The sequence below is a fragment of the Nothoprocta perdicaria genome, unplaced genomic scaffold, assembly GCF_003342845.1.
Source record: "Nothoprocta perdicaria isolate Ctin4 unplaced genomic scaffold, notPer1 scaffold_47, whole genome shotgun sequence".
Classification (NCBI taxonomy): domain Eukaryota; kingdom Metazoa; phylum Chordata; class Aves; order Tinamiformes; family Tinamidae; genus Nothoprocta; species Nothoprocta perdicaria.
In genome coordinates, this window is record NW_020455721.1 from 1,838,351 (window position 1) to 1,862,543 (window position 24,193).

Genomic DNA, 24,193 nt, shown 5'->3' on the forward strand with positions numbered 1-24,193 from the left:
TGTCATTAAATTGCCAGCTCCTGCATAAGTTCATTCTTATTGCCCACAGCTACAGACTGAGCTGGTTAAAACCATTTCCACGTTGAGACACTGTAGCTAACCACGTCCAAAAGGCTCCAAAAACCCTAGTTTTAGGCCAGCTGTATCGAGATGATGCAAATCTCCTTTAGGTGCCATGCGAGGAAACGCAGGGCTGTGTGTACACTCCAGCTGTGCAAGGCTGCACAGCTGACACACACTGGTGTTTTACTCCTAGCAAAGCTAAGAAAAACCCTTGGGCAGAAAAGAACTCCAAAACTCATCCCGTTGAAATAAAATTCAGGCATCTAGTAACATTAAAACCCTTACGAGTGGAGTCTAAAGGAGAAATCAGGTGATTTTTCACCTTCTGTAAATGGTTGGGAACACAAAGCCAAAGCCTCCCTCTGCAGAACACTGATTATTTTCCTTAAAGCTGCTAATTTATATCAACAAATACAAAGGAGTGTGGTTGTAGCCATGAATGTTTACGAGCACTGGCAACCTGGACAAGAATGCACACTCAGGAATTGGGTTTGTTTTTTCCAACTGTATCAACTGGTCTCATAAACCATACTGTTTCCCTCATAAATCCTGCCTGTCTTCATCTCCATGGTGTTTTTCCTAGGAGACACGGACTTTGCTGGGAGTTGTTGCTCTCAGGTTTTATTGTGCACAACAGATATTTATCACAAAAATTATATATGACTGCAAGAAGACAGAAATCCTCCAGAAAGGCATGAGAATAAGAGAAACTACAGGTTCACCAGATGCATACATACACACACATCCACAGATCATAAAGCTACAGGCGCTTGCTTGTTTTTCTTTCAATTGACTAGATACAACACTGCATAGCCTAATATTTGAAGCAAATTTGCCCTGAGTCTTTGCTACCAGGCAGAGAGCAAGAGTGAAGATAAAAAACGACCCCTCCTCTTCCTCCCCTCCTCCCCAGCACCGAACTGCGATTCCCAATGTCTACCCAGGGCAATTTTAGAGCAACATTAGAATGTATTTAAGGATAAACCACAAAACGGAAGAGATCCAACGCTCTGGAGAGAGGGTACATCTGTGCCCAGGAGGTAGCCAATGTCTGCTCTTGGCACGCTGGGTGTATAACTCTCTCCTTTCTTGCTTTCCATCCCCAGGGAATCAGTTGAAAATCTGCAGGAGAGTTACAAGAGCCTGTGGCCACGCTGAATTTTACAAGTCTCCTCCTGTGCCACGGAGCCTCCCAGTTGTGCAGGTAGCTGCTACGATGGGAATTGAGCTGATGAGAAAGGAGAAAAGGAGCAGGGCAGTTCAGGGCCGCGTGTTAGAAGCCCTTCACGGTGAGGAACCTGTCCTGTCTCACACCCGATGCACAGGTGACTGCTCAGCAGCAGCCAGGACAAATTTGATGGAAACTAGAAAAATGAATTTGATTTCCCACCCATTTTTTGGAAGAAGGGAACCATCCAGACTGTCTGCAGCTGTATGGACATTTTATTTTTGGCATCAAATATGGTCTACAGAGCATCCACCCCTACTTGGCCTTGTATTCCTATCCCTGTGCCACCACCTTGACTGGGGCTATATAATTTTTTTGTGGGGCCATGTGGCAAATTGGATCATGAAACTGATCGGGATTAAAATCCCAGACTAAGGAAATTAAAGTCTGTTCATAAATGCTGTAAACCTAATGCAACGTTACAAGCTCTGAAGTTAAGATTTGGAAAAAATTCTATGCACACTTTTTCTTATTGCCTGTGTAGCTTAATATATCATGTTATGTTATCAAACCAAACCGCAAACACTGTGTGTTTCCAATCTCCTGCAGGAGCTGTAGGATCCAAGAGCTTGCCTTAATGATGCCCAGGCACCCTATCCTGGTTTTGAAATGGTGGATTTGTTTTGCATCAAGATTTGCAGAAGCCCATGCCACCCCTGATGAGGCAATCACAACACGGCGGGCAGGAAGGAGAAGCCAGGGCAGAAGAATTAATCCAAAAGGGAGGGCAGGATGAAGAGGGGAGCACAGCAAGGGCCTTTAGCAGATGTACTCGGGCTGCACAACAATGGGAAGAGGAAGACCCCAAAAGAAAAGCTGACACCAAGGTCACCAAGGGGCCGTCCAACTCCTCTGCTTCTCCTCAGCACCACTGCAAGGCAAAGCTCGCTCGTGGGATGCTGCTTTAGAAACCTCAACACATTGCAACAACTAACGAAGGGATCGTAAGCTGTGTGGAAAGCTCCGAGAGTGGAGGAAACCGTGAGCATCCACTGCTCTCCCATACAGCCTAGAAGTTGCCTCTCCTATGACCAGGTAACACCAGGCAGCAGAAATTTTCAGGGCGTCATTAATAGAGGTTTTGCTCTTTAACTCCTGTATCATGTTTGCAGTGAGCTAGCAATCATTACAAAAGAAGGAGAGGAAGATACTCAGTTCTTTAAAAAAAGAGTTTTGAATATTTTTGGCGACTGTTTCCATCAGTATCTGCAGTGGCATAACTGAAATCTTCTCTCTTCTATATTTTTTGTCTTCTCTACTACTGTGTGAAAGACCAAGACACACACAAAAAAACCCCAAACTGTAACTGTGCAGGAGAAACACAATTACCCCAGCTACACAAGGAGTCTAGCCTAGCGCATGCGAAAGGCTCACGAACACATTTAAGGTCCCCTGGTATAAGAGCTTGCTGCATTACCTACCTCACAGTAATTACCAAGTGAAATATGGTTTTCTGAGGTCCAGCAGTGCTCCTGGAGAGATGCTATATCCTCTGCACGTGCCAAACGTGGGCTTGCCCCTAACCACAGCGCTCAGGCTGCTGCCTGCGCAAGCTGCGCACGGAGATGCACTGAGCCCAGCAGCAAGTGCCTGACTAACAGAGTAAACTGCGCTTTTTTCCAGCCATTTTATTTGACTAATGAGGTTATTAAACTTTTTTTTTATTATTTGACAAATGGGTAATTCCCTTTCCTAAATTACAGCAGGTTTTGTTTCTCATTAAATTGTCTTAGACTTTTGTCTAAGACTAGCAGAACGTATTAAAACCCTCTGCATTTGGATCCAAGGAGTGGAGTCAGAGGCACGGAAAGTGCGTGCGTTCTGCCAAAGGCACTATTTCATTACTCTGCAGAATTAGCTGGCAGCATTTCTGCAATATTTACTGAAGCACAAACCAAATGTTTTCAGCTGGACAGGATTCAAACTGCGGTATGTTACAACCACAACAAAAATCATTTCAGTCCAAGAGCCTTCGCTGTAATTTGGGCTGCGGTTTCCATAAAACCAGAGGATTCTTCCCCATGAATTACTTACACCGACTCCCCCTTTCACTCCTCTCTTTTTCCATCTACCAATTAAACATAACCTAGATGTGCTTTTGAAAAATCTTCAGACAACTCAAACATCAAAATGACTTAAGCACGAGGCAGGTCAAGATATGCAGGGCTTAAGCCGACCGCAATAAATACGTGGCAGGCCGAGCTCCACAAGCAACTGTTTCCAGAGCTCTGGCTTTTCCTCGGCCTTAAGGCCCCATTTTGGGGCTGCATGCAGGTGGAAAATCTGCCCTCCCAAATGCTTCTGGAGTGCTGGCATCTCAAAGCTGAAAATTTAGGGTCTGATTCTCAGTTATTATATAGTCTACTAACAACATTTTGGCAGGACAGTGTAAAATCCCTCAAGTGCAAATAAAAGTAATTTATGCCCACGCTTTATGGCCATTTTACAGAGCAAGACTAGAAGGGAACGAATTACATAAACTCTACAGTCAAGAACAACTGCGTCTCATGGCTCTAACTCCACCTGCAGGAACAGGCCCAGGGGTGATCCTCAAAAGCAGGACAAAGAAAACAGCCACCCAGGCACAGTGACAAACCAGAGCTTACAAACAAACTCTATTCAGAGCAGCCAGGCTCTGTCACTGGTGTCATGGCTGGTGCAATGACGTGAAACTTGTTTTCTTCCTGGTCCAGGCTTTGAAGAAAAATAGTCAAGTTGGAGCCAGAGCAAACTGCTTTTCCCAGCTTTCTCTTCCATGCTGTCTTCTCCCCGACGTGCCCTCTGTGCTGTTTCTGCTCTTCCACATGTACTCCTGACCTCGAGTGGTCACACCCCACTGTGCCCGCGCGGGCAGCACAGCGCTGCTTCCCATTCTGAGCTTAGGGAGCCTCCTGCCCGAGGCAGCAGTGACCAGAAACACACACAGTGCTTCAGAAAGACAGACTAGCGCTCAGCACATTTCTCCTACAAGTTTTATAGAATAAGGCTATGTGCACGTTGCTTTTTGTACATTTATATCTTATATTTGTACATACCCTCTCTTCATAGATGGAGACCTCTTAGCAAGAGAACCTAGTGCAGCCTAAGGCTGGTACGGGGGACCCACAGGTGCCCACCCGAGCACAGGGCATAGCAGTACAGGGCAAAGGGTCCTATAGCCTAAATTTTGCAATGCCTAAATTTTATAGGGTTGATTCCTATCAAATGTGAGTACCAGCAATGCCTGCTCAACTGCGCCATTAAAGTTTTAAACGTGAAAACATCCATCCCACATCCAGAATCGCAGAACTTGGGTTTTATGTCTGTAGCCCACCCCTAATCATAAGCCAGCTATGCCAAGGTCTGTTATGGTGTTAAATGTTATCCTCATTGCATGGAAAAGGCTAAGCAGCTTGTCTAGGGACTCCCCCTGAATCTGTGGCAGATACAGAGAACCACAAGATTAGTCTCTAGTTTCAACGTGCTCATTTCACCCTGTGGCTTTGGGCAGGGATTGGTATTAGCCTCACGAAAACGAGAAAGGGGCCCCCGAATGGGACGAGTGGGGGAAATTTCTGGTTTTGCACAGACTACTCAGTCTTACATTCAACAACTCTTCTGACTCCTCACATTTTCTAGTGGGCACAAACTGATGGGAAGTACATACACCTCTGCCGTGTGTCTTGGGATGGCCCTCAGCAGAATCCATCCGCTGGAAAAGGAGTGATGCCATTGGAATTCTCCCCTCGCTTTTCACTGTGACCCTGCAAACGCGCTTCTCCCTGCCGGCACAGAGCAAATAACTCTGTGGTCCTGAATGGGTCTGTATGTCAGCTACAGCTGAAATTCACCCACATAGAAAAAGGATCCTTTATAGCACATCTTAAAATGACCCCTGACTTTGAACCTCTTTAAAAACGAGCTTCAAAACTGGGAGATTTTAATTCCTATAATGCAAACTTACTTCTATCAAACGGTTTGCGCAAATAGGATTGTACACTAAGTTTATTCTTGTGTTTTCAGTCCATCCTAAAATTTCAGTCCTATACAACAAGTGGTTTAAAACACAAAATCTATAAAAATATTTCTTCTGGTATTAAAAATATATATATACATATATTTTATATATATCGTACGTCTTCATTTTTAATCTTCTTTTGGAATTCTAGAAGTTAACCAGGACACCTTTAAAGCTCTACATTTTTGGGAAACGGTCAACATGTCACTGTTTTGCTTCCACACTAACCAATTTGCTGTGAGATTTAACTTACCCTTACCCAGTAAGCATGTCTACAGGGATTGCTCTCCTGGAAGGCTCATGCTTCAGTAATACAGCTGTTGTAGCCATCAGCTCTCACCCAGGCAGGTGCATATACGTTGAAACTAAATTACTGGGCAAGTGTCACTTCTACCTAGTTAAAAGCTGTCCCATGCCCTTTGTAGACATATATATATATAAAAAATATTAATAATCATTTTCTAATATACCCCACAAGACAAGTTCAAAAATGCTGGTTTATGTAGTGTCTTCCAGTTGTAAAAGGTATCTGTAAAGATATTTCTATTAACAGATATGTGCAATGGCCCCAATCCAAACAGACGTGTCGGGATTTGGCTTCCCGGGCTGCGGGTGACCCCAGGGCCCTGCCATGAGGACATCTCCTCTGCCTCTCCTTTTCCTTGGGCCTGACACACTAACACCCTTGCCCTACCTCCCCACGTGCCCCGGGTGCATTGGAGCAAGGGGCTTAAAGGCCCCCGGGGCTGACAAGCACACGCCAAACACCCCGGAGGGTCCTGAGGCCTGGGAGGGAGGCCCCAGAGCCTACACCCCAGCACGAGGCTTTGCTGAGAGGAAAATGTCAGAGATGCCTGTGAAAGGCCAGGATGGTTCAGATTTGGAGAGCTGAAGTCTGGATGAACGTGCTCCAGTGAGATTTGCTATTTCTGTTCTGCACAACTGCAGTAAAATACTGTATTGTTAAATCCTTGCAAGACTCAAAACCAACCCCCAAACAGCTCCACGTTTTGCAGAAGAGTTACCAGATCAGAATGAAAATGCCATTTCCGAGACTTTAATTAAATCATCTTTATTTAGAAATTCCTGAAAATCATTAGAATGTAACTCCCAAAGGTTCAGCTTAATTAGAAAATAGGTCACAGGACAGCTTTTTAAAAAGTTAGCTCTTGATCTTAAGCTTTTGTTTTTAAGCCATCTTTTGCCAGGCATCCCCTTCTCACAGGGAGGCGACCCCCTTTTCCCCCTTCAGTCTGCACTACTCCGCTCAAGCAACGCTTGAGACTGTAAATAACTGTGGAGAATAAAGACAACTTAAATGCACTGGAACAGAAACAAAGAATTTGATCAGAGGCTGAAAGCACAGGAGAAGCGGAAGCCACTGTATTTCTGCACAGGGATGACACCATCTTATCTACATGCCTTGCTGAAAGATACTAATTATGCCTCTAGCAAAGGGCAGAGAGGCGCTTCCAAAGCAGCTATTTAAAGATAAGGCGGCTGCAGTCGAACACTTCAGAGATATCTGCACTCTTCCATTGCTTCCTGGGTGCAAAATTCTAGGTCACAACTCAAAAGGAAAGCAAACACCCTTAAAGTTACAGAAAGGAGGAGATCTTGGGCACATTTGGCCAAAGCTAGATGAATTTCAGGGTTTCAGCTGCTGTTGCAGCTTTTTCCGTGCTGTTCAGCTTACCTCTTAAGAAGGAACTGGGATGCTGCATTCTCAAATGAGGTGTTTATAAAACAAATTCTAGCAAAGGATATGTCCAAAGCCTCTACTATTCTAGATAATGAAACCCAGCAGGTGACCATTGTTAAATTATCCCCTCTTGAAAGTACAGAATGCTAAAGGAGTTATCTGTATGGTAAGATTTTCCCGACACACAGCTAAAATGGGTTCCTTGAACTAAAAGGGGAACCTTTCTTTCATAGCATTGCCTGATGGTGGAGTCCCACTGCTCGCAGAACTCAGGTAGCTCGGTTTAAAAAACAAAACACCACCAAAATCCATCGGAGAGGGTTACTCTGAGTCACAGGCAAGGACTTTTAAATTTCCTTCTTTTAAAATGGAAAATGAAAATGCAAGTATAATTTTACAAAACTCTGGACAACACATGCCCAAGGTTTGCAAAGCTCAGGGAAGCCCATGAGCATCCCAGCTGAGCCAACCGAGCCCGCACAAACAGGCGGCTTCGCCATCCTCAATCTTGCTGCTATGACACTTCCCACCAAGCAACTTTCCAATGGACAATCTTAGCCTCTGCCCGCGTGTCCCTCTCAGTGGTGTCTCACATTTCCATGTGGCTGTGTTGGGCATTTCATGATGAGAGGTAGAACTGGCCAGAAACAGCTGTGCAGAAGTCAGGACAACTGCCTGTCCCACTGTGCAAGTAATTACAACCCCCTTAACACCCCAAGAATGAAACAAATACCCACCAAAGACCACAACTCTCTGCAGAGTTTAATAAGCCACTGGTTCTTCCCTCCACGAGCTCACTGAAATAAGTTGGCCAGTGCACTCAGGGACCTCATGTGGGACCTCTCCTGAGCTAAATGTACCTGTGGGCTACTACACAAGCAACCACAGAACGTGCTGGGAACCAGCCTCCATGTACTTCATTGCAAAGGGCACAGGAAAAGGGACCAGAACCTGTAACTAGACTGTGTGAGGCACAGAAAGGGCTGCAGCACAACTGAAAGCAGCGAGGATCTCCTTAAAAACATATCCATTTGGGAACAGAACCCAGAACGGGACAGGACTCATCTCATCAGCTCCGCACCCTCTCCCTCCAAGTTTAAAGCTACATGATTTTTAATTTAATGGTAATGAGGAACTTGCTGTCTGGTTGCACGTCTTGTCTTGAAGACCACACACATTTGCACACTGAGGAAATCAGGAGTGAATGACAAGTTTCTAACTGATAGTGCTAAACATCCATTATTCTATGGAGGAGTAGCACACAGAAAAAGGTGCAGCAGCTAAAGAGTCATTGATTTGGGGGAAAAAAAAAGTGCTTCTGTAAAGCACTTAACAGAGGTGCCCATGCTTCACACCTGCATTGTTAAAGCAGCCTGCTGAGAGATGGCAGGAAATAAAAGCAGAGATCACTCGCATCTCCAGTCCGGTTGCCTTTCTTTAGGTGCAAGTGCCTTCAGAGCTATAAATAACACAGGCTTCGTTAGCAAGCAGCAGAAGCAAGTGTGTGAATGCAGCCATGTCTGCTCTTCTCTCTCACACACGAAAACCATCTGAATTTTCCCACAAACAACTGAGGCAGTTGGCCGAGCTCACAGCAGTGACATGTTGCCAACAGACTCATCCACCTCATAGCAGACTAAATTTGAAATATGTTTCCACAGAGTAAGTTACTGAACACCGTGATGTCACTTTAAACTGCGGTGGATTCCACTCCTAACAGTGATTTAAATAAGTACGAGAGGCAACAAGAAGTCCCCCTCCACCCCCTCACTCTGCCATAAGCCCCAGCATGAGGGAAGCTTCATATTGGACCAGAGTTGAGACAGATGAATTAGCAGCCAGCCCAGAGCTAGCCCTAGCCCAACCTCTCCCAGAAAACACAGCTACAAACCTCGCAGCACTGAGGTGAGAAAGCCTCAGCAGGAAGCTAAGGGTGGTGCTCGCCAGTGCTGTTAAGAAATGCAAGACAGAGCTCGGGGCTGGGAAGGGCGGCTGAAGAAAAGGCAAGTGGAAGCAACAGGCTTCAAAGGATTCAGCCCACTGGGCAAGGCCTTTGCGGATGAGCCCTGCCATTAATGCACACCCTTTTCAGCAGGAAATGGGAAGAAAAGAACAGCGAGGGCCGTCACTGCAGCCCGTCAATCTTCAGGGCAAACAGTAACCTCAGGGCATGACTTGGGGGAAAGGGACTTCAAAAGTTCTGAAAAAAAAAAAGAGCAAAGTGTAGAATGGCACTCACGTAGGGTCCCCTCCTTCTGCTCTATCAATAGAGTTAACCACATTTCACGCGCAGGTCTCTGAGTGTGAAATGCAGGTCTCGTAACACAGCCCAGTGAGCCCACTATACAACCCTCGCCAGGCTCGGGCACCAGTCACTTTGCTGTGAGGAAAGCAGGGTAAGGGAGGAACCTCACAGCGCAGCTCCACACGCTTCCTCTTCACCGGGGCTATCCAGCGGAACTGCTAACGGGTTTCACCTATTACCATGGGAACCATTTACCTTTGGGGCCAGGAAAGCCAGAGAACAATAGCTCCCGCTCTCCCAAATATCACAGGGAAAGTGTCACTCGGAATGAACAACAAAGGCCGGTGAATAGGTAGAAAAAAGGAATTTCCAGGCAGGTTTTTTTCTCCCAAGAAACAAGTACTCAGCAGAGTTAAGCACATCTTCAGCTGACAGTCAGACAAAACGAAGGAGCACACAGGACAAAGCGAGCGAAAGCTGAAAACCCATTCAGGATAACAAAGCGCTCGGCATATAAAAGAAATTTCCTTTTTGCACTGTTATTGGCCTCGTTTTATGCTCTTCATAACCCTGAACTGCAAGGCTCTTGCTGCTGCTACAGTGAAATGACGGCAGTGGAAATGCTCACAATATACTCCAGTGCAGCACCAGCACGGGGCTGCTCTGCAGCACGTGGCACTGCGGCTCGCTCCCTGAATCCGACTGCCCCCCGAAGGCTGCTACCGGATTCCTACCTCGAAGGCAGAGGAAAGTAAGAAAGTCTTCTGTCTTGGGCTTCCGTTTGGAGAGGTCAGAGATCTGCGTGGCGGGAGGGGGTAACAGCGGCTCCACTATCTTTATGGGAGTTGTGCTGGGACTGTTGGGCTGGGACTGAGCAAACTTCCTTTGTGCTTGCAGCCTTGGCCTGTGGAGACAAGAGCAGATCAGAAGCACGTTAGGAGAGACTCAAGAACACAGGAATTCACTGTTTGAATAAAAATAGGCGAGATCTGACGCCATCTCTCAATACAGTTACTCACAATTGGGCCTAGCATGAAGACAGTATTTTATTTGCCTTACCTCCAGTACCTTCTGCAACACGTTTGAAAAACAGGACAGGGACATCTCAACTAACAAATCTGTTACTATTTCATGCCTTTGGAGTATTTCCTTACACACCATACAATTTTGTTATTCATTTAGTTTGCAATTAAAGTGCATTTTGCACCACAAAAAAATCATTTTTTGAAGTACTAGTTTTCTTTGCTTGTGTTTTATCACAGTTATTTGTTTTACAAATTTCCATTAAGGTTTTTAATTTAGTCCAATCTACAAAAATCCTAATTGAACTGCTCAAAATCCTGAAGTTTAACTTAGAAATTGCAAACGATAACAGTATATACTGTATCTGCAGTTCTGTCCAGGCCCTCAAACACAAAGCAAAACCTTTTTTTTTTTTTTTTTTTTGGGGGGTGGGGAGGGAAACGGACTCAACAACATTTTAACTGGAAAAAAATAACAGAAGAAAATATCAGACAAAAGCCATTTATTTGATCTTTATTCCCTGGGTGACAGCTTAGAAGAGAGTAAACAAAGAGTTAATAAATATCTGTGTCAAGCCTGTAATAGTGAAGAGCAGATAAAGACAGGGGGAATTTGTCTCTGATTCGGTCCCTTTACTGGGAGTGAAGCTCTTTGGCAAAGTTTAGAGTATGCTGCTCCTGTAGGGTTATGAGAAATGCACAGAAACCAGCAGCTTGGCAATGGGACTGCAAATTATTTCAAGTCTATCTGCAGACCCTGATGAGCTACTAGGTGGCAATGGAAATGATTTTCTTTAATACATCTGGAATACAATTCAGTCGTAGGGAATATGCTTGGGGCAGTGCTGATACCCAAAGGAGGGCTTCCCTGGGAGCCTGACTCGGCAGAGCATTTAAGAACATGCTAATTTCTCACTTAAACAACTGGGATCCTAATTGCGGTCTTTATTGCAGCTTCAACCAAAAAGAAGATACCGAAAGTGTTTTAAACCTCACTGAGAAAGGATGCAATTTTATATTATTTTCTTCTCTAATAGCAGAGTATTTACATAATATAAAACTGAAACACGCATCAAGTACCACTAGAGGAAAAGCCAGGTCTTATCATTCCACTGCAAAATTTACTGTTATGACTTAACGAAAGCACCGTTAGCATTTACTCAATGTGGATGAAACATGTAATTGGTACATCCTTCTTTTTCAAGTATATTTAACTTAAACATCTGGCTACAAGAAGTTTGTTACCATACTTTAAACTTCCTCAATTTTGTGGCTCAAAATTAGGGGAAAAAAAAGAACCCAGCGGTGTTTGAATGCACTCACTCACGTCCCTAACGACAACAGAGCACGAAAGTAACGTTCGGTAACATTCCCCCTCCACATAAATTTTCCATAAGGAACTTCCTGATGATCAAAGGAACCTACTGCATTCCTCCAAAGCCTTCCCCATTGGCCGTTTATTTCCATTTCCTTAGCGGCCAGTACATTAGGTTGTTTACAATATATTTTACCACAGTGCTCATAATTTGCGAAGTGGAACTAACAGACCATTTGAACACCCTTATTCCCTCATATCTGTGAGCAACAGTCAGTGCTGCCAGAGGGAAGATATCCAGAGCACCCGCTCACGTCTTCCGCAGCCGCCTGGGACCGCGTTGCAGGGCGCTGCTCCTTCGAGCGCGGCCGCCGCCGGCCCTGCCGTGTCCCTCACGCCCTCGCGGGGCCGTTTGCTTCACTGAAGATCTTCCTGGAGCTCAGCGTGGGGCTGTGCCCAGGAGCTCGTGCCGCTCCCGGGGCAGGCTGCCCGTGCTGGGTGATCGCCGGTGCCACAGAGGCTTCCTCTCGCAGACGTCGCTTTCAAGCGCCTCTGCTGAGGGAGGGATGTCGCCCGTCGCTGGCTTGCTTTCCACCCGCCGCTCCCACAAAACCAGGCCTTTTCCTCCCAAAATATCCACTCTTACTAAAACTCTATATATTTGGAGTAAGCCCTCACCAGTTCAACCTAAGAACACCAGTAAAAGACAGCTCCTTTCCTGACTGCAGCACGGCCTCAAGGTTCAGAAATAGCTCCTGGTTTAGGCCTGGTAGACATTTGGCTCTACGGACTTTACCGTAACATTTGGGAGACCACAGAGAGATATGAGCAAGAAAAACAGCTCTACACTTGTACCATTTTGGAATCAAAGCACCTAGATTAGGACCCAAAGCCAAGTTGTTAGGCACGCTTTGCTTCAGCCTTGCGTAGACATGGCCGGTTCAGGAGGGGGCCTAGCAAAAGAAAACGGCACGCACGTTTCAGAGCGCGGGCAACTGCATACAACTGTTTCCTTGTCAGCGAAAGCACGCCTCTTAATAACCTGGTATTTCACTAGGAAAATCTCTGGAAGCAGAAAACCAATTATTTCGGGTTGGGTTTCATGTTGCACTTAATCCACTGTAAGTGTGAAGCTGCTGGCTCGGCTCTCCGGTTCCGTGAGCTCCGGCGTGCCGGGCTGCAGCGCCAGCCTCCCACACCGCTTCCGAGCGGGGCTGAAGCCATCAGGAGGCAGCAGAAGTGCTCGGAGACAAGTCACATAGGGCCAACACGGACCCACCGCCAAGGCGAGTCCACCCCCTGCTCGGCAAGGCCAGAGTTGCTGCTGGAGGGGCCTATTTAGCAGCTAAACATCATGCAAACACTGAATAGCCAAAAATATTCAGACTTTTCTATGAAAAGCAGCATTTCAGCTTCTCTAAACCAGGTATTTTTTCCTTTGGCTATTTTTGATAGACTTCAAACATCTACCTAAGACACCAAGATCAAAAAAACCTCTGCCCAAGAAACCCTTCGCTTACTTTGGGTGTGCTACTCTTCTACAGAACCTGCTGCTTAGGCTCAAGACAGAGAATTACAACTCATTCCTCAAACTAGACCCTGAAAATATGCCTACAGATTAAGATTAGATGAGAAAACACTCCTCTACAGCGTGAATATACTTTCTGATAGTTTTTTAGACACACATTTATTTTTAGCTGATTGCTCTAAGCAAATAGTGTTCTCTATAATCAAAACACACCAGTTTGCATTGGTTAAAAATACTCAAGAAATGTATTTTAAAATAGAATTTCTCAGCACCATTTCGTTTGCACTGTAAGAAAAGGCTGTATTTAGTAAGAAAACATCTACTTTATAAAGGCAGCCTTTTCCTTGCAAAGCAAAGCTTGGGCTAGCAGTTCAAGTCTGTGTTAAATTTAGTAAACATTAATGCTGTAGATAACAGTGCAGGCTGTGTTAGCTGCAAAACAAGTATTAAATTATCGGTATGTGAGAGTTAGTTCTGCACCTGTACAAGAAACATCTTATGTCGTTTCCAGTTTACCACTGCAAAACTCCTAAGTGAAAGCAAAGCATAAGTACTATACAAAATACACGGAGAAGAGCAATACACACTGTTGATTTGATTATTTATACAGGTATTAATCTACATTTAGGTGTTGAGAAGCTGTCCTCATACCTGAGCATCTCAACTGCGAAGACATCTGCAAACCAAACTTTACCTTTTTCAAATGCTTGATAAGCTCTAGCAATTCAGTTTTCCTTTTTTTTTTTTTTTTAATAAAACATCCTGCTTGTTATATATTCAATATTTGCTTGCTGTTTTGTCTCCTAACCTTCAGCTTGCTCTTTGAACTTTGCTTTTGTCTATGTTGTTTCTTGCCTCTCCCTTGCCTCAAGTTTTACGTTCTTTTTCTTTCTGTTTAAGGGCACCCCTAGGGCTAGATTTCCAAATTCCAAAGGAAGTGTAGCTTAAATAGCAGCTTGAGTGTCACCATTTTGTCACTGATTCACGTTCCCCTTGTTGATGCAGCACGTTTTGGCTTTCCAAGCAGCTGGTGAGCAGCTTGCAAGTCAGAGCTAAGGACTGTACACTTTTGTCCTTCTAAAAGCACTGTCAATATTTGGTTACTTTGCTTTGCTTCTCCTCCTGAGAAAACGTAATGTAAGTGTCCGTATATATTTACTTTGGTTAGATTAGAATTGCTGCTAGTGAGTCGCAGAGATGAGCTGGTCTATTAGTTTTGACCAAACACTGCACAGATATCCTGCAACAGAAGCTCTCCTACTGCGCATTCCAAGCACGACGTGCTGAAGAAACACACTTTATAGCAATGCACATTTCAATGAGGTAAGCTTCTGTCACTCCGTCCCAGTGTCAACGGGAAGATGACCTCGTGTCAGACGCACTGACAGGCACTCGGGGTCACCCATTTCGAGATGAGCACCCCACGCGACTACATTTACAAGCTTCCCCCTGCCACGTGCCTGTGTCATTATTTCTTTATTATGACACTTTTGCTACTTACAGAGGTACTTTGTGGTGAATTTTACTTGTCCCTACCCAAGACCAGGCAGACACCACCTTCTTCCACATGTGCCAGAGGTTACGTGTGGTTTGCTCGCCCAGGGCTACTCCACAGGGCAAGCACAACCTGTACTTGCTGCCAAAGCTTCCTTTATGTGTGCAGCACAAAAATTCAACCTTTCCAACTCACAGGAAACATTATTAGGATGAGCAATAGACGATGACACAAACTGCAGTGTGAACACAAGGAGACCTCAGTGGCTCTCCCTGGAGCAAATGTCTGCAATTTTTAGTCCCAGCAATACTCAACTGTATTTCTATCTTGGTGTATTTATACACAAAGCCAATCACCATCTCCTGAATTATGACTTCTGCAACTGATCTGCACCACCCCAGGAGCAGCAAGTGGCAGGGCGAGAGGCAGCTTAGAAGCACATTTCCTCTGCCACATCCTCCTGGTTTCTGGGTACAATAATTTTGGCCCAAAGCAGCAGTGAATCAGCCTCTGCCCTCCCAGCCCCACGTGCGCTCAGCAACGACAGCCTGCAGCTTCACAGAAGGGAAACTGGAGACGGGAGCAGGTTCTGCACCTCCCGACCTATGTGAGCCAGGAGGGAAGGATGGGCAAGCAGCCTGCTCACAGTAAAATATTGTGCTCCACTTAGCCCTTGGTTTTTGACAAATGGGGAGTTACTAAAAGCCACTGGGTACTCAAAGGAGTGGGACAACTCCAGCCAATGGTGCATACAAACCATCACACTGAAATAAGGGTGCACACGTTGCCTGCTAGGCCAAGGCCCATGCTTGTCCATCTAGGAGTTACAAAAAGCTGCCCTTCTGACATCGTCTGTGGACTCAGGAAATACAGGTGTCTCGGCAGACAGTTCCAGGAGGAATAAGCCCTCTTGGGACTCATGGGACCATGAGGGACCTTGGGAATGCTCATCGCAAGTAGGGTTTCTGTTCTGGCAAGCCACAACGTCGAGGCCAGCTTGATGCAACCCAACCGAACAGCAGGACATCCTCACGTGAACTTGGGTCCCCTCTGCTGACCTCAGGCTACACAGAAGCCAAGCACAAGAAACAACCCCAACCACCTAAGAGTGAGTATAAACTTGAATTAGTTGAGCTTGCAGCCCACTTGCAGGAACCTGGATGTCCTCTCAGCTTACTGATACAACTCCTTGAAAGCTCTGCCTCGCCACCTGTACCTGTACTTGGCACAAGGTAACTATGGGTATTGTACAGACGTCTGCTATGAGGTGGCCTACAGAAGCACTTGGCAGCCAAGAAGAAATTAAAAGTGTCACAAACATTGGTAAGTAGTAGAGGAGACAAAGAAAAAAAAGAAAAAAAAAAAAAGCTTTTTCTTTCTCTGATCCTGCCAGAAGAAGACAGATGGTGTCTAAGAGCAAGGAATATAGCGAGGTCCCTCATTAGGTAGTACTTTAAGTAGGAAGCTTCAAATGAGGAAAAAGCAGCTAAGCTAAAAGCTACCAAGAAACTGTTCTCCTGCAGTTATGTATCTTCATTATCAGCTCAGTACAGACTGTTCAGAACGTCCCCATACCAAACGTCCTACAGACTGCTCTTAAGTAGGGATCAAAGGCAGATGACAAGTTTGTGATCTAAATGATCTATTTCATCATGGCAATGGTCTTTTAAATCCATTTGCTCTAGGGTTCTCCCACCTGAGACTAAATGGCTTTTTTTTCTCTTTCACATGGACATGTGATAAGCTGAAAATGGCAATAGATGGCAGAAGAGATCCTTCCAAACACTGGAGGCAGGTGGTGCAACCTCCCTTTGTCCTGCCATGGTTCTTGCAAACTCCCATTTTGAAGTAGATTCATATCCAAGCTGCAAAAGGTGAGCACGAGCATTTGACCTTCGACTCTGCTATGAGCTATAACCCAGCTGGGCTTGCACTGGAGCCACCATGCGGGTCACAGAAACCCAGCAAGGCACAGCCTGCAGGTTCATTAGCTCATGTGGGAGCTGAACAACAATCATGTGAACTTCATGGTGGGTTCCTCAATAGTCCTCCCAAAGGAGACACTCTTGCCACCACTGGCAACAGCCCTCAGTTGGGCCTGCCCAGGTAGGCCCACACAAAGATTCCCACAGCCTCCCTGCGGCTCTCCGGCCTCCCGCACGCCCTCCAGCTGAAGGAGGGCTCCTCTCTGCTCCACAGCCACGCGTGGGAGCCTATCTCCTCCTGCATGGCTCCCATCCCCATCTGCTGGGCCATACTCCAGCAGGCAGCTCCACAAACTGCTCAGCCAGCCCTCCCGAGCACTTCCCCACTCCCTGTTTGAGAGGCACCTCTGGAGTGCCTCTCACACAGGGCCACCAACCGCAGTCCCGGGTCCCCAGGCTCCACAAAGGGGCACTCACTGTCCTTCTGGGCTGTGGGATGTGATCCAGGCTCCTCTTGCCCTTGAGCCCAACCTGCCTCCCTGAAACCAGGGCACTTGGCAGGCGGCCCACGGCCAGGAAGGGCCTTTGGGCCCGCTCTGCCGCCTCCTGTCACCGCGACAGGCAGCAAAGAGCCCCACCGCGTGCCAGAAAATTAAAGTCCAAAACCACAGCGGCAGGAAAAATAAACTTGGCTCCTCTTTTGCTTTGCTTTTTAAAAATCATTAGCAGATGTCGCAGTGATTGTTGCATCCTGGCAACTTTTTCTTTACGCAGAAACACCCACAAAAATAAATCGATTTTTCATATTAAACCCTGTCCATGTGCTGCAGATAAACAACAGAAAACTCCAAAGCAACAAACACCTCCCACACTGGAAGGCAGGTTCGATTCCCAGTTCTCTTACAAGGCCTCCCCCTACTGGCAAAGCAAGGGCAACGTCTGCATGGATTCGTTACAGGTGGAAGAGCAAAGGAATTCTCTTGTTTTTTTGGGGATACTCCATAAAGCAACGTGGGGGAGCCCAGAGGTGTGACACAGGCTGCAGTTTCAGGGCTCTGCAGCGGTTTCCCTCTGCCTACGTGGCTCGTGGATAACGCTCACACGCCTGTTGCATGCAACCTACCGCAGTGCTTTATTTTTTTCAAAAGCCTTTTGGCCCTACGAAAAGATTTCCCACCCTATGAAAAAGATTCTTTGGATAGCTGAAACACATCAGTTTTCACAAAACTTTATAGAGTTTCATTATTATTTCATTAAATAGAGGGGAAAGCAGATTTTAGCACAACACACCTTTCAACTTCAATATTGGTCCTTCATCATCTTCTGTGTTCTCAGACATCCCAAGGACTCTGGCAAAACCTTTTTGCCTCCCAGGTCTTAACCAGAAGCCATTAAACAAAGCCAAGATGGTTCAAATGACTGTTTCTTGCTAGGTTCTTACTCATGCAGCATCGTTGGGCACTATACCCAAACACCAGCTCCAATAAATGCAGTGCCACCCTGCACCCACCCTTCCTCTTCCAAACAGCGGCATATTCACCCTGAATGGTGAACCACGTGTCACGTAACAGCAATCACATCAGCAGCTCACTCCTTAGCAATGTGGAGCAACTGCTAAAAAAAAATAAAAAAGGAAAATCCAGACAGTACAAGATCAAAGCCACGCGACAGAAGGAAAAGTCTTTTCCTTTGAGCAGTCTTTTCTCTGGGGCTGCGCCTTTAATAAAAAGGGTATTTTGCAGGTAATTTCATTGCTGTTTTCCAACCTCAGCAAAACACGCTTGCCTCAACGATTGCAGCCTTTCACCTTCTGCCCCCAAAGCAACTTGCACTAGCCAGAAATCCAGAAATGACTCCTGGCAGAGACGTCAGAAGTAACAGCGGGTGGCTCATTTTAGCCATCCTCCGAACGGCTGCAGAGCTTCCTGTTCAATTAAGTCCTCCATTAATCCCTCCTATTTGAATAAAGTTTTCCATCTGCTGGCAGGAAGCGATAAAACTCGCACGGTCAGTAGGTTGGGGGCATTTTAACCTCTTGCCGAGGCTGCTGGTGGCAGTCGAGCCGTACCTGAAACCAGACACCCGTGTTTCCCACGGGGCCTGCCTTTCCAAAAGCGTTAGCACCATCTGGCTAGCGCTAGGCACTCAGCGTTTCTCTTTAAAACGGCAACATTTCAGCACACAGGGAGAGGAAGCTAAAGCACAGGCAGAAAACACAACGTGTCCGCTGCACAGCCGCTATTCCGGTACGCAGCGACGTGAGCACTTTTGCATAAAACACCCCTCAACCACATCCACAATCTTGCCAGCAACGATTACTAGATAGAAACACATAAGCGAGCTACAAAAATCTGTTTTCTAGAAAGCTCAATCTCTCCTACTCTCATTTTCTCAAGCTAAAAGCAGAAGCTCAGCAGGTGCTGTGGGCACTTGTGGGTCACTCCTCTATGTTCATGGCGGCAATTCTTTTCCATGAAGCTTTCAGCAGGTACAAACCATGACCTGGAGCTGGCAGCCCCTTCCTGCGAGGCGCCCAGATGCCTCCGCTTGGGGCTCCTCTCTGCCCATGGCACGTCCCGCTGCCCCGAAAGGCACCTCTCCTTGGAGGCACTAAGCCCTGCTGGAGGGCGGGTGCCACGGCGTGCTGCCTTTCTTTTCCTGCTCTGTGCGGGATAAAGTCGGTGGGAACTAATGATATGGATGGAAACTATGGTAACAGTCCCTACGCCACCAGAGTCTGTCGCTTTCCCGCAGACTTTCCTGCTTTACCTGCAGGGGTGGGTACACGATGCTCTTGCAAGGAGGCTGCCTCCTCAGGAAAACTCCGGCAAAAAGATGATAAGGTGCTTATAAAGCATGAGGTATTTGCAGGAAAAACAAAACGCAACTGCACACGCATGCACCACATTTGTCAGGGAGGTGACAAAAAGCCTCTCTAAGGAGATTGTGTTCATGGAAGAGCTACGCTTACCATGGCTTCACCTTCCCCAGTATCCCCCCCCTTACTTCTGTTCTTAGGCCCCGGAGCTACTTGAGCAGTGGGATGCCTGAACCTTGACACTACGACCCAACCAACCAAATGGCTTGTGCATGATGGACGCCCTTCATCTCCAGCCTCGTGTTCCTGCTTACGCCAGCACAAGAGCTCATGAGATCCCATTATCAGCTGGCCGAGAAAGTAGATCCACCTGCAAACTAACTGCTTTACAGGCTGCTCCGTGTCTTTTCTGAGGTGGGTTTCACAGGCACAGAAGAGCTGGTGTTGGCACAGATGAGGCGGCATGAACTCGTAGCGGGGAGGCCAGCCCTTTCCAGTGGCAGCTCGCATTCAGATCACCTTAAACTCACTGAGGAACACGTCACTTACTGAGCTGTAAAATCCAAACAGAAAACAAGGGCCTGGCAGCAATGCCAGGGTCATCTCTGCCAACCCTCCTGCACTGGGAGCCTGTTCTCCACACGGGTTTTGCAGCAAGGAAGGACAATCTTTAGTTTCACGGGATGGCCACAGGACTGACACTTGCTTTATGACATGCCCGTGAGGCAAAGCTTCCTGCTTGGAAGAGACCAAAGTCCTGGCCCGCATCAGGCATATTTGGGAAAGCCCTCGAGGTGCCATCCTACTACCTGCCCCGCCAGGCAGTATGTGCTGGCCATCCACGTCCCACCAGCACTTCCCTCCTAATGCTCAGCCGGAGCAGAGATACAACAGCAGGAATGAAAGGACTGCCTCAAAGTCAGGAGAGGCTCTTCTGAAGAGAATGGGCCTCTTGTGATTTCCAGAAACACTTGGTTACCTTCAGGTCACCTTCAGAAACAGCTGCTCCAGACCTTCAGGTCACCCTCAGTACGCGACTCTGTCGGTCTCTGCATACTCTGTAATTTCCTTAATTTCATAGTGAGGGAGCAGTCCATCTCCAGCCATTTTAATCTATAAGGAAACCACCTTGGAGTTGCTCTGTGACAGGCAGTGAGATGTCTTTCCCTAACCACATTGCACTGCTAAACTAATCTGGCAGATAAATACTTCCAGCTGTGTGTGCACATACACACACATATATAAACACACGCAGACACACACACAGTTCTGCCTGCTCTACACCTCCAACACCTACTCCCAAATATGACTGCTACACCTAGGCTCAAATACTATGGGCACGCACAGTTAGCCCCTGTTCGCACCTTACTCCTCCCTGTACTTTTATTAAAAGGAAATGCATGTAAAACATTGCTAGAAAATGTCAAGAGCAGCAAGTATGGAAAGCAGAAGTGACCTAAAAACCCATGGATGTACTGCAAGAAGACTGAATACAGAAGGAGCGCTCCAATGCGGCTAAAAACATGCCCGACTACGGAGAACTGTGGAAAACTGAACATCTTTTTCACAATCAGCCAACTGCTGGAAAGAACCTAAGCCACAGGTAAACAAATACATAAAATATTTCATAAAACCCCTGAGTTCTGTATTTTAAATTATATTAATTACAGGTTAAGGATACTGTTCAAAACCCAAACAAGCTACAAAGGCAACCACAACGGGCTGTGTAAGTGACTGCTGTTAGCGCTACAGAAAGCTTAATAGCTTGAAGGTGAAAATTAAGTCAACAAAGTCAACAAATAAAATAAATGCATCCTTTATCACACCATTACCAAGGGAAGAAAATGCCAAAAGGCAAAACAAGAGATGCTTCTCCTGAGGCCTTGCTGGCAACACATGATTGCCTCAGTTTAATTAAATAAGTTTTGTTAAATCAGTGCAAATCCATGTCAGCTACTACGGGTTAAGAGTAGGTTAAACCAGTGTCTTGTTGACAGATAAATCAAAAAGATGTCTGTCTTTTGGACGACTGTCCAAACAGTCTCTTCCACTGGTTTTATTTCATTAATCTCAAAGCTACATCTTACGTTGAATTAACAAGACCAGTCTAGAAAACCTCTGTAAAGCATCCCCACTAAGGCCTTTACAATTTGGGACCAATAAATTTAAAATTACTTCTAAAACTTTCCCAGTTTTGAACTTCCTGTTTGGATTGTGCAAGGACTAAGAACAAAGCAGATTGATCTCACCTCAGTTTTAAATGGGGTCCAACATCTAGGTGTGAATTTTGCCTACCATGTTGATCTGCATTTCTGTGTACTCTCACGGAGACTCTTTCCACTCAGGAGCGTCTCCACACACTCATGTTTTTAAAAGTATTCCAGCTATTCTGGGCATCAGTGTTACACAAAGCTGCAAGACCAGCAGTTATACTAGAAATAACTGGGCTCCGAAGGATATCACTCTTCATAGTCCCTGTGTGATCCAAGCTAGGACAACACAAATGGGCTGCTTCACAAACTCTAAACTGAATAAAACTGAGCTATATAGTTAAGTTTTATTTACTCATTGTTTGGTGTTTGTATACGCATGCACAAACATGTATATACTTATATATAAACTTTTGCAATAAAAAACAAGGTTTGGAGAAGATCAGAAATATTTAAGTAGCCAATTTTTACATTACTATAATAAATTTCAAGGGCGTTATTTTGTAATTTAATGGAATAAGGAAGTTGTCATAAATGATTGTATTTTATACATCTCTCCCCTTCCCTGAGGGGGTAAAAAAGTTTTTTTTTTAAAAAAAAAAAACAAAACCAAAAATCCCACAAAACTTAACATTAAACCAGACTTAGTAATATAAACGTATCCTACTAAATAGTGAACAGACACCACCATACCTGCAAAATATGACTCTGTGGGAACTAAGAGTTTAAGCATAATTCCAGTTTTAGACCTTTATGAAAGGTTTCCTATATCTGAATGAAACTGAGAGGATGGTCTCACTCCCAGTTACAAATCTGAAGAAGTACTGCCGCTCCCAGCTTTGCTCAAAATCAGGAGTGTCACGTTAGACACTAATCTGTTTTACTGACCTGCTCCTTTGGAAGGACAGAGCAGCCGCACACATCCAGGTATTTTCCTTGACCAAAGGAGGTTTCAAAAGGCCAAGACCAGTAAAAAGAAAGGAAAGGAGAGCGGGTTATGGCTTCCTCACAGGAGGCCAAGTGAAGTGGAGAAACCCATGTGGGACAAACATGGCAGTGGCCACGAGCTTCCCCAAGTTGCAGGAGACTAAACCTATGGGTTTTCTCATCCCTAAAGCCAAAGCAAACTAGCCAACTTCCAACAAGTATGAAAGAAAGCATTACTGATCTGCTCAAGAAAGACAGCTCCCACCATATAATTCCTTCAAAGCAAAAAGAAAGGTCTGGGAGGTTGTCGCTCTGTGTAGCTCTCCTCCTCAGCTGGCAGCAGGGAACTCTCTGTGTAGATTTCCTGGCAAGGTTTCCATACCCTTTGGTGAGCACAAATCATGTGACAGGCACCCTCTTTGGATCAGCTGCAGCCCAGAACAACCATCTCTCTGACCTGGACAGTGGCCATGGAAAATGAGACATGGCAGAAGCTACGATTCATCAGCATTTATGAGTCTTAACAACACCGTGAAACAAAGTGCTGCTCTACTCTTCCTCGACTTCCTACATGGCTGGAGAAGCAACACAAAAGGAAGCAAGGTAGAAAATATAGAAAAAAAAAAAAAAGGTCAAATGTTAAGTTTCACAGCGCTAAGAGCAACTCTTCAACGAGAAGGACATGATTATTGCTGCAAGAACTGCGATTCTGAAGTGAATCTGCTTGAGAAGCCAAGGAACAGGACCTGCTTCTGCACTTGGTGGTGGATGTAGGAGAAAGAAGTACCTCTTGCTGCTGCAATTCCTTCTAGATGAAACAAGGAGGTCTACAATACATGTGGTTTCTATTCCAAAGCCCTGAAGATGAGTTGTATCAAGTATCAAATACAACTAAAGATGATTAAAATAACAGCTATCAAATAGACAAGCTATACTTTCTAATACCATCTCCTAGAAGATTACAGCTATCCCCTTACTTCCTTTAAGAAAGGAGTAAAAATCTGTAAGAACAAATAAAATCCTTAAAACAGAGAAAATAAAACAAAACAAAAAAACTCCCTTCACAAACTGCAACTCTCACGGAGAGCTCCCAAATGTCGCCAAGCACACAGAGCAGGAAGGCTCAGTTAAGCCCTGGTTTACACAGATGCCAGCCTGTTTCCCTCGGTAACACCGGATGAGTGTAGCAGCAGCAGCACTTCACAGAATCGCAGAACGTTCAAAGTTGGAAGGGACCTCAAGAGCTCATCCAGTCCAACCTTCCCGCTCTAGCAGGGACACCCAGAGCACAGGGCGGCATCCAGGCAGGTCCTAAAGACCTCCAGAGAAGGAGACTCCACAGCCTCCCTGGGCAGTCTGTTCCAGGGCTCTGTCACCCTCACAGAAAGAAGTTCCTCCTCACATGGAGATGGAACTTCTTGTGTTTCAACTTAACACCCATTTCCCCTTGTCCTGTCACTGGCTACCAATGAGAAGAGCTTGACTCCTTCATCCCTACATTCTCCCTTCATGTATTTATACATCTTAATCAGATCCCCTCTCAGCCTTCTCTTCTCCAAGCTGAACAGGCCCAACTCACTCAGCCTCTCCTCATATGAGAGATGCTCCAGTCCCTTAATCATCTTTGTTGCTCTCCGCTGGACCCTCTCTAGAAGCTCCACATCCCTCTTGTCCTGGGGAGCCCAGAACTGCCCCCAGTACTCCAGGTGCAGCCTCAC

The 24,193-nt window shown here is 45.8% G+C and overlaps 1 protein-coding gene across 2 annotated transcripts in view; it reads right to left on the minus strand.

The window, feature by feature from the left end:
* JARID2 (jumonji and AT-rich interaction domain containing 2) overlaps positions 1-24,193 on the minus strand; it is a 191,899-nt gene that overhangs the window by 46,782 nt on the left and 120,924 nt on the right. For both annotated transcript variants that reach the window (XM_026047069.1, XM_026047068.1), the window contains exon 4: positions 9,970-10,139. In XM_026047069.1, coding sequence (XP_025902854.1) covers positions 9,970-10,139 — 170 coding nt within the window. The remainder of the gene's footprint in view (positions 1-9,969; positions 10,140-24,193) is intronic.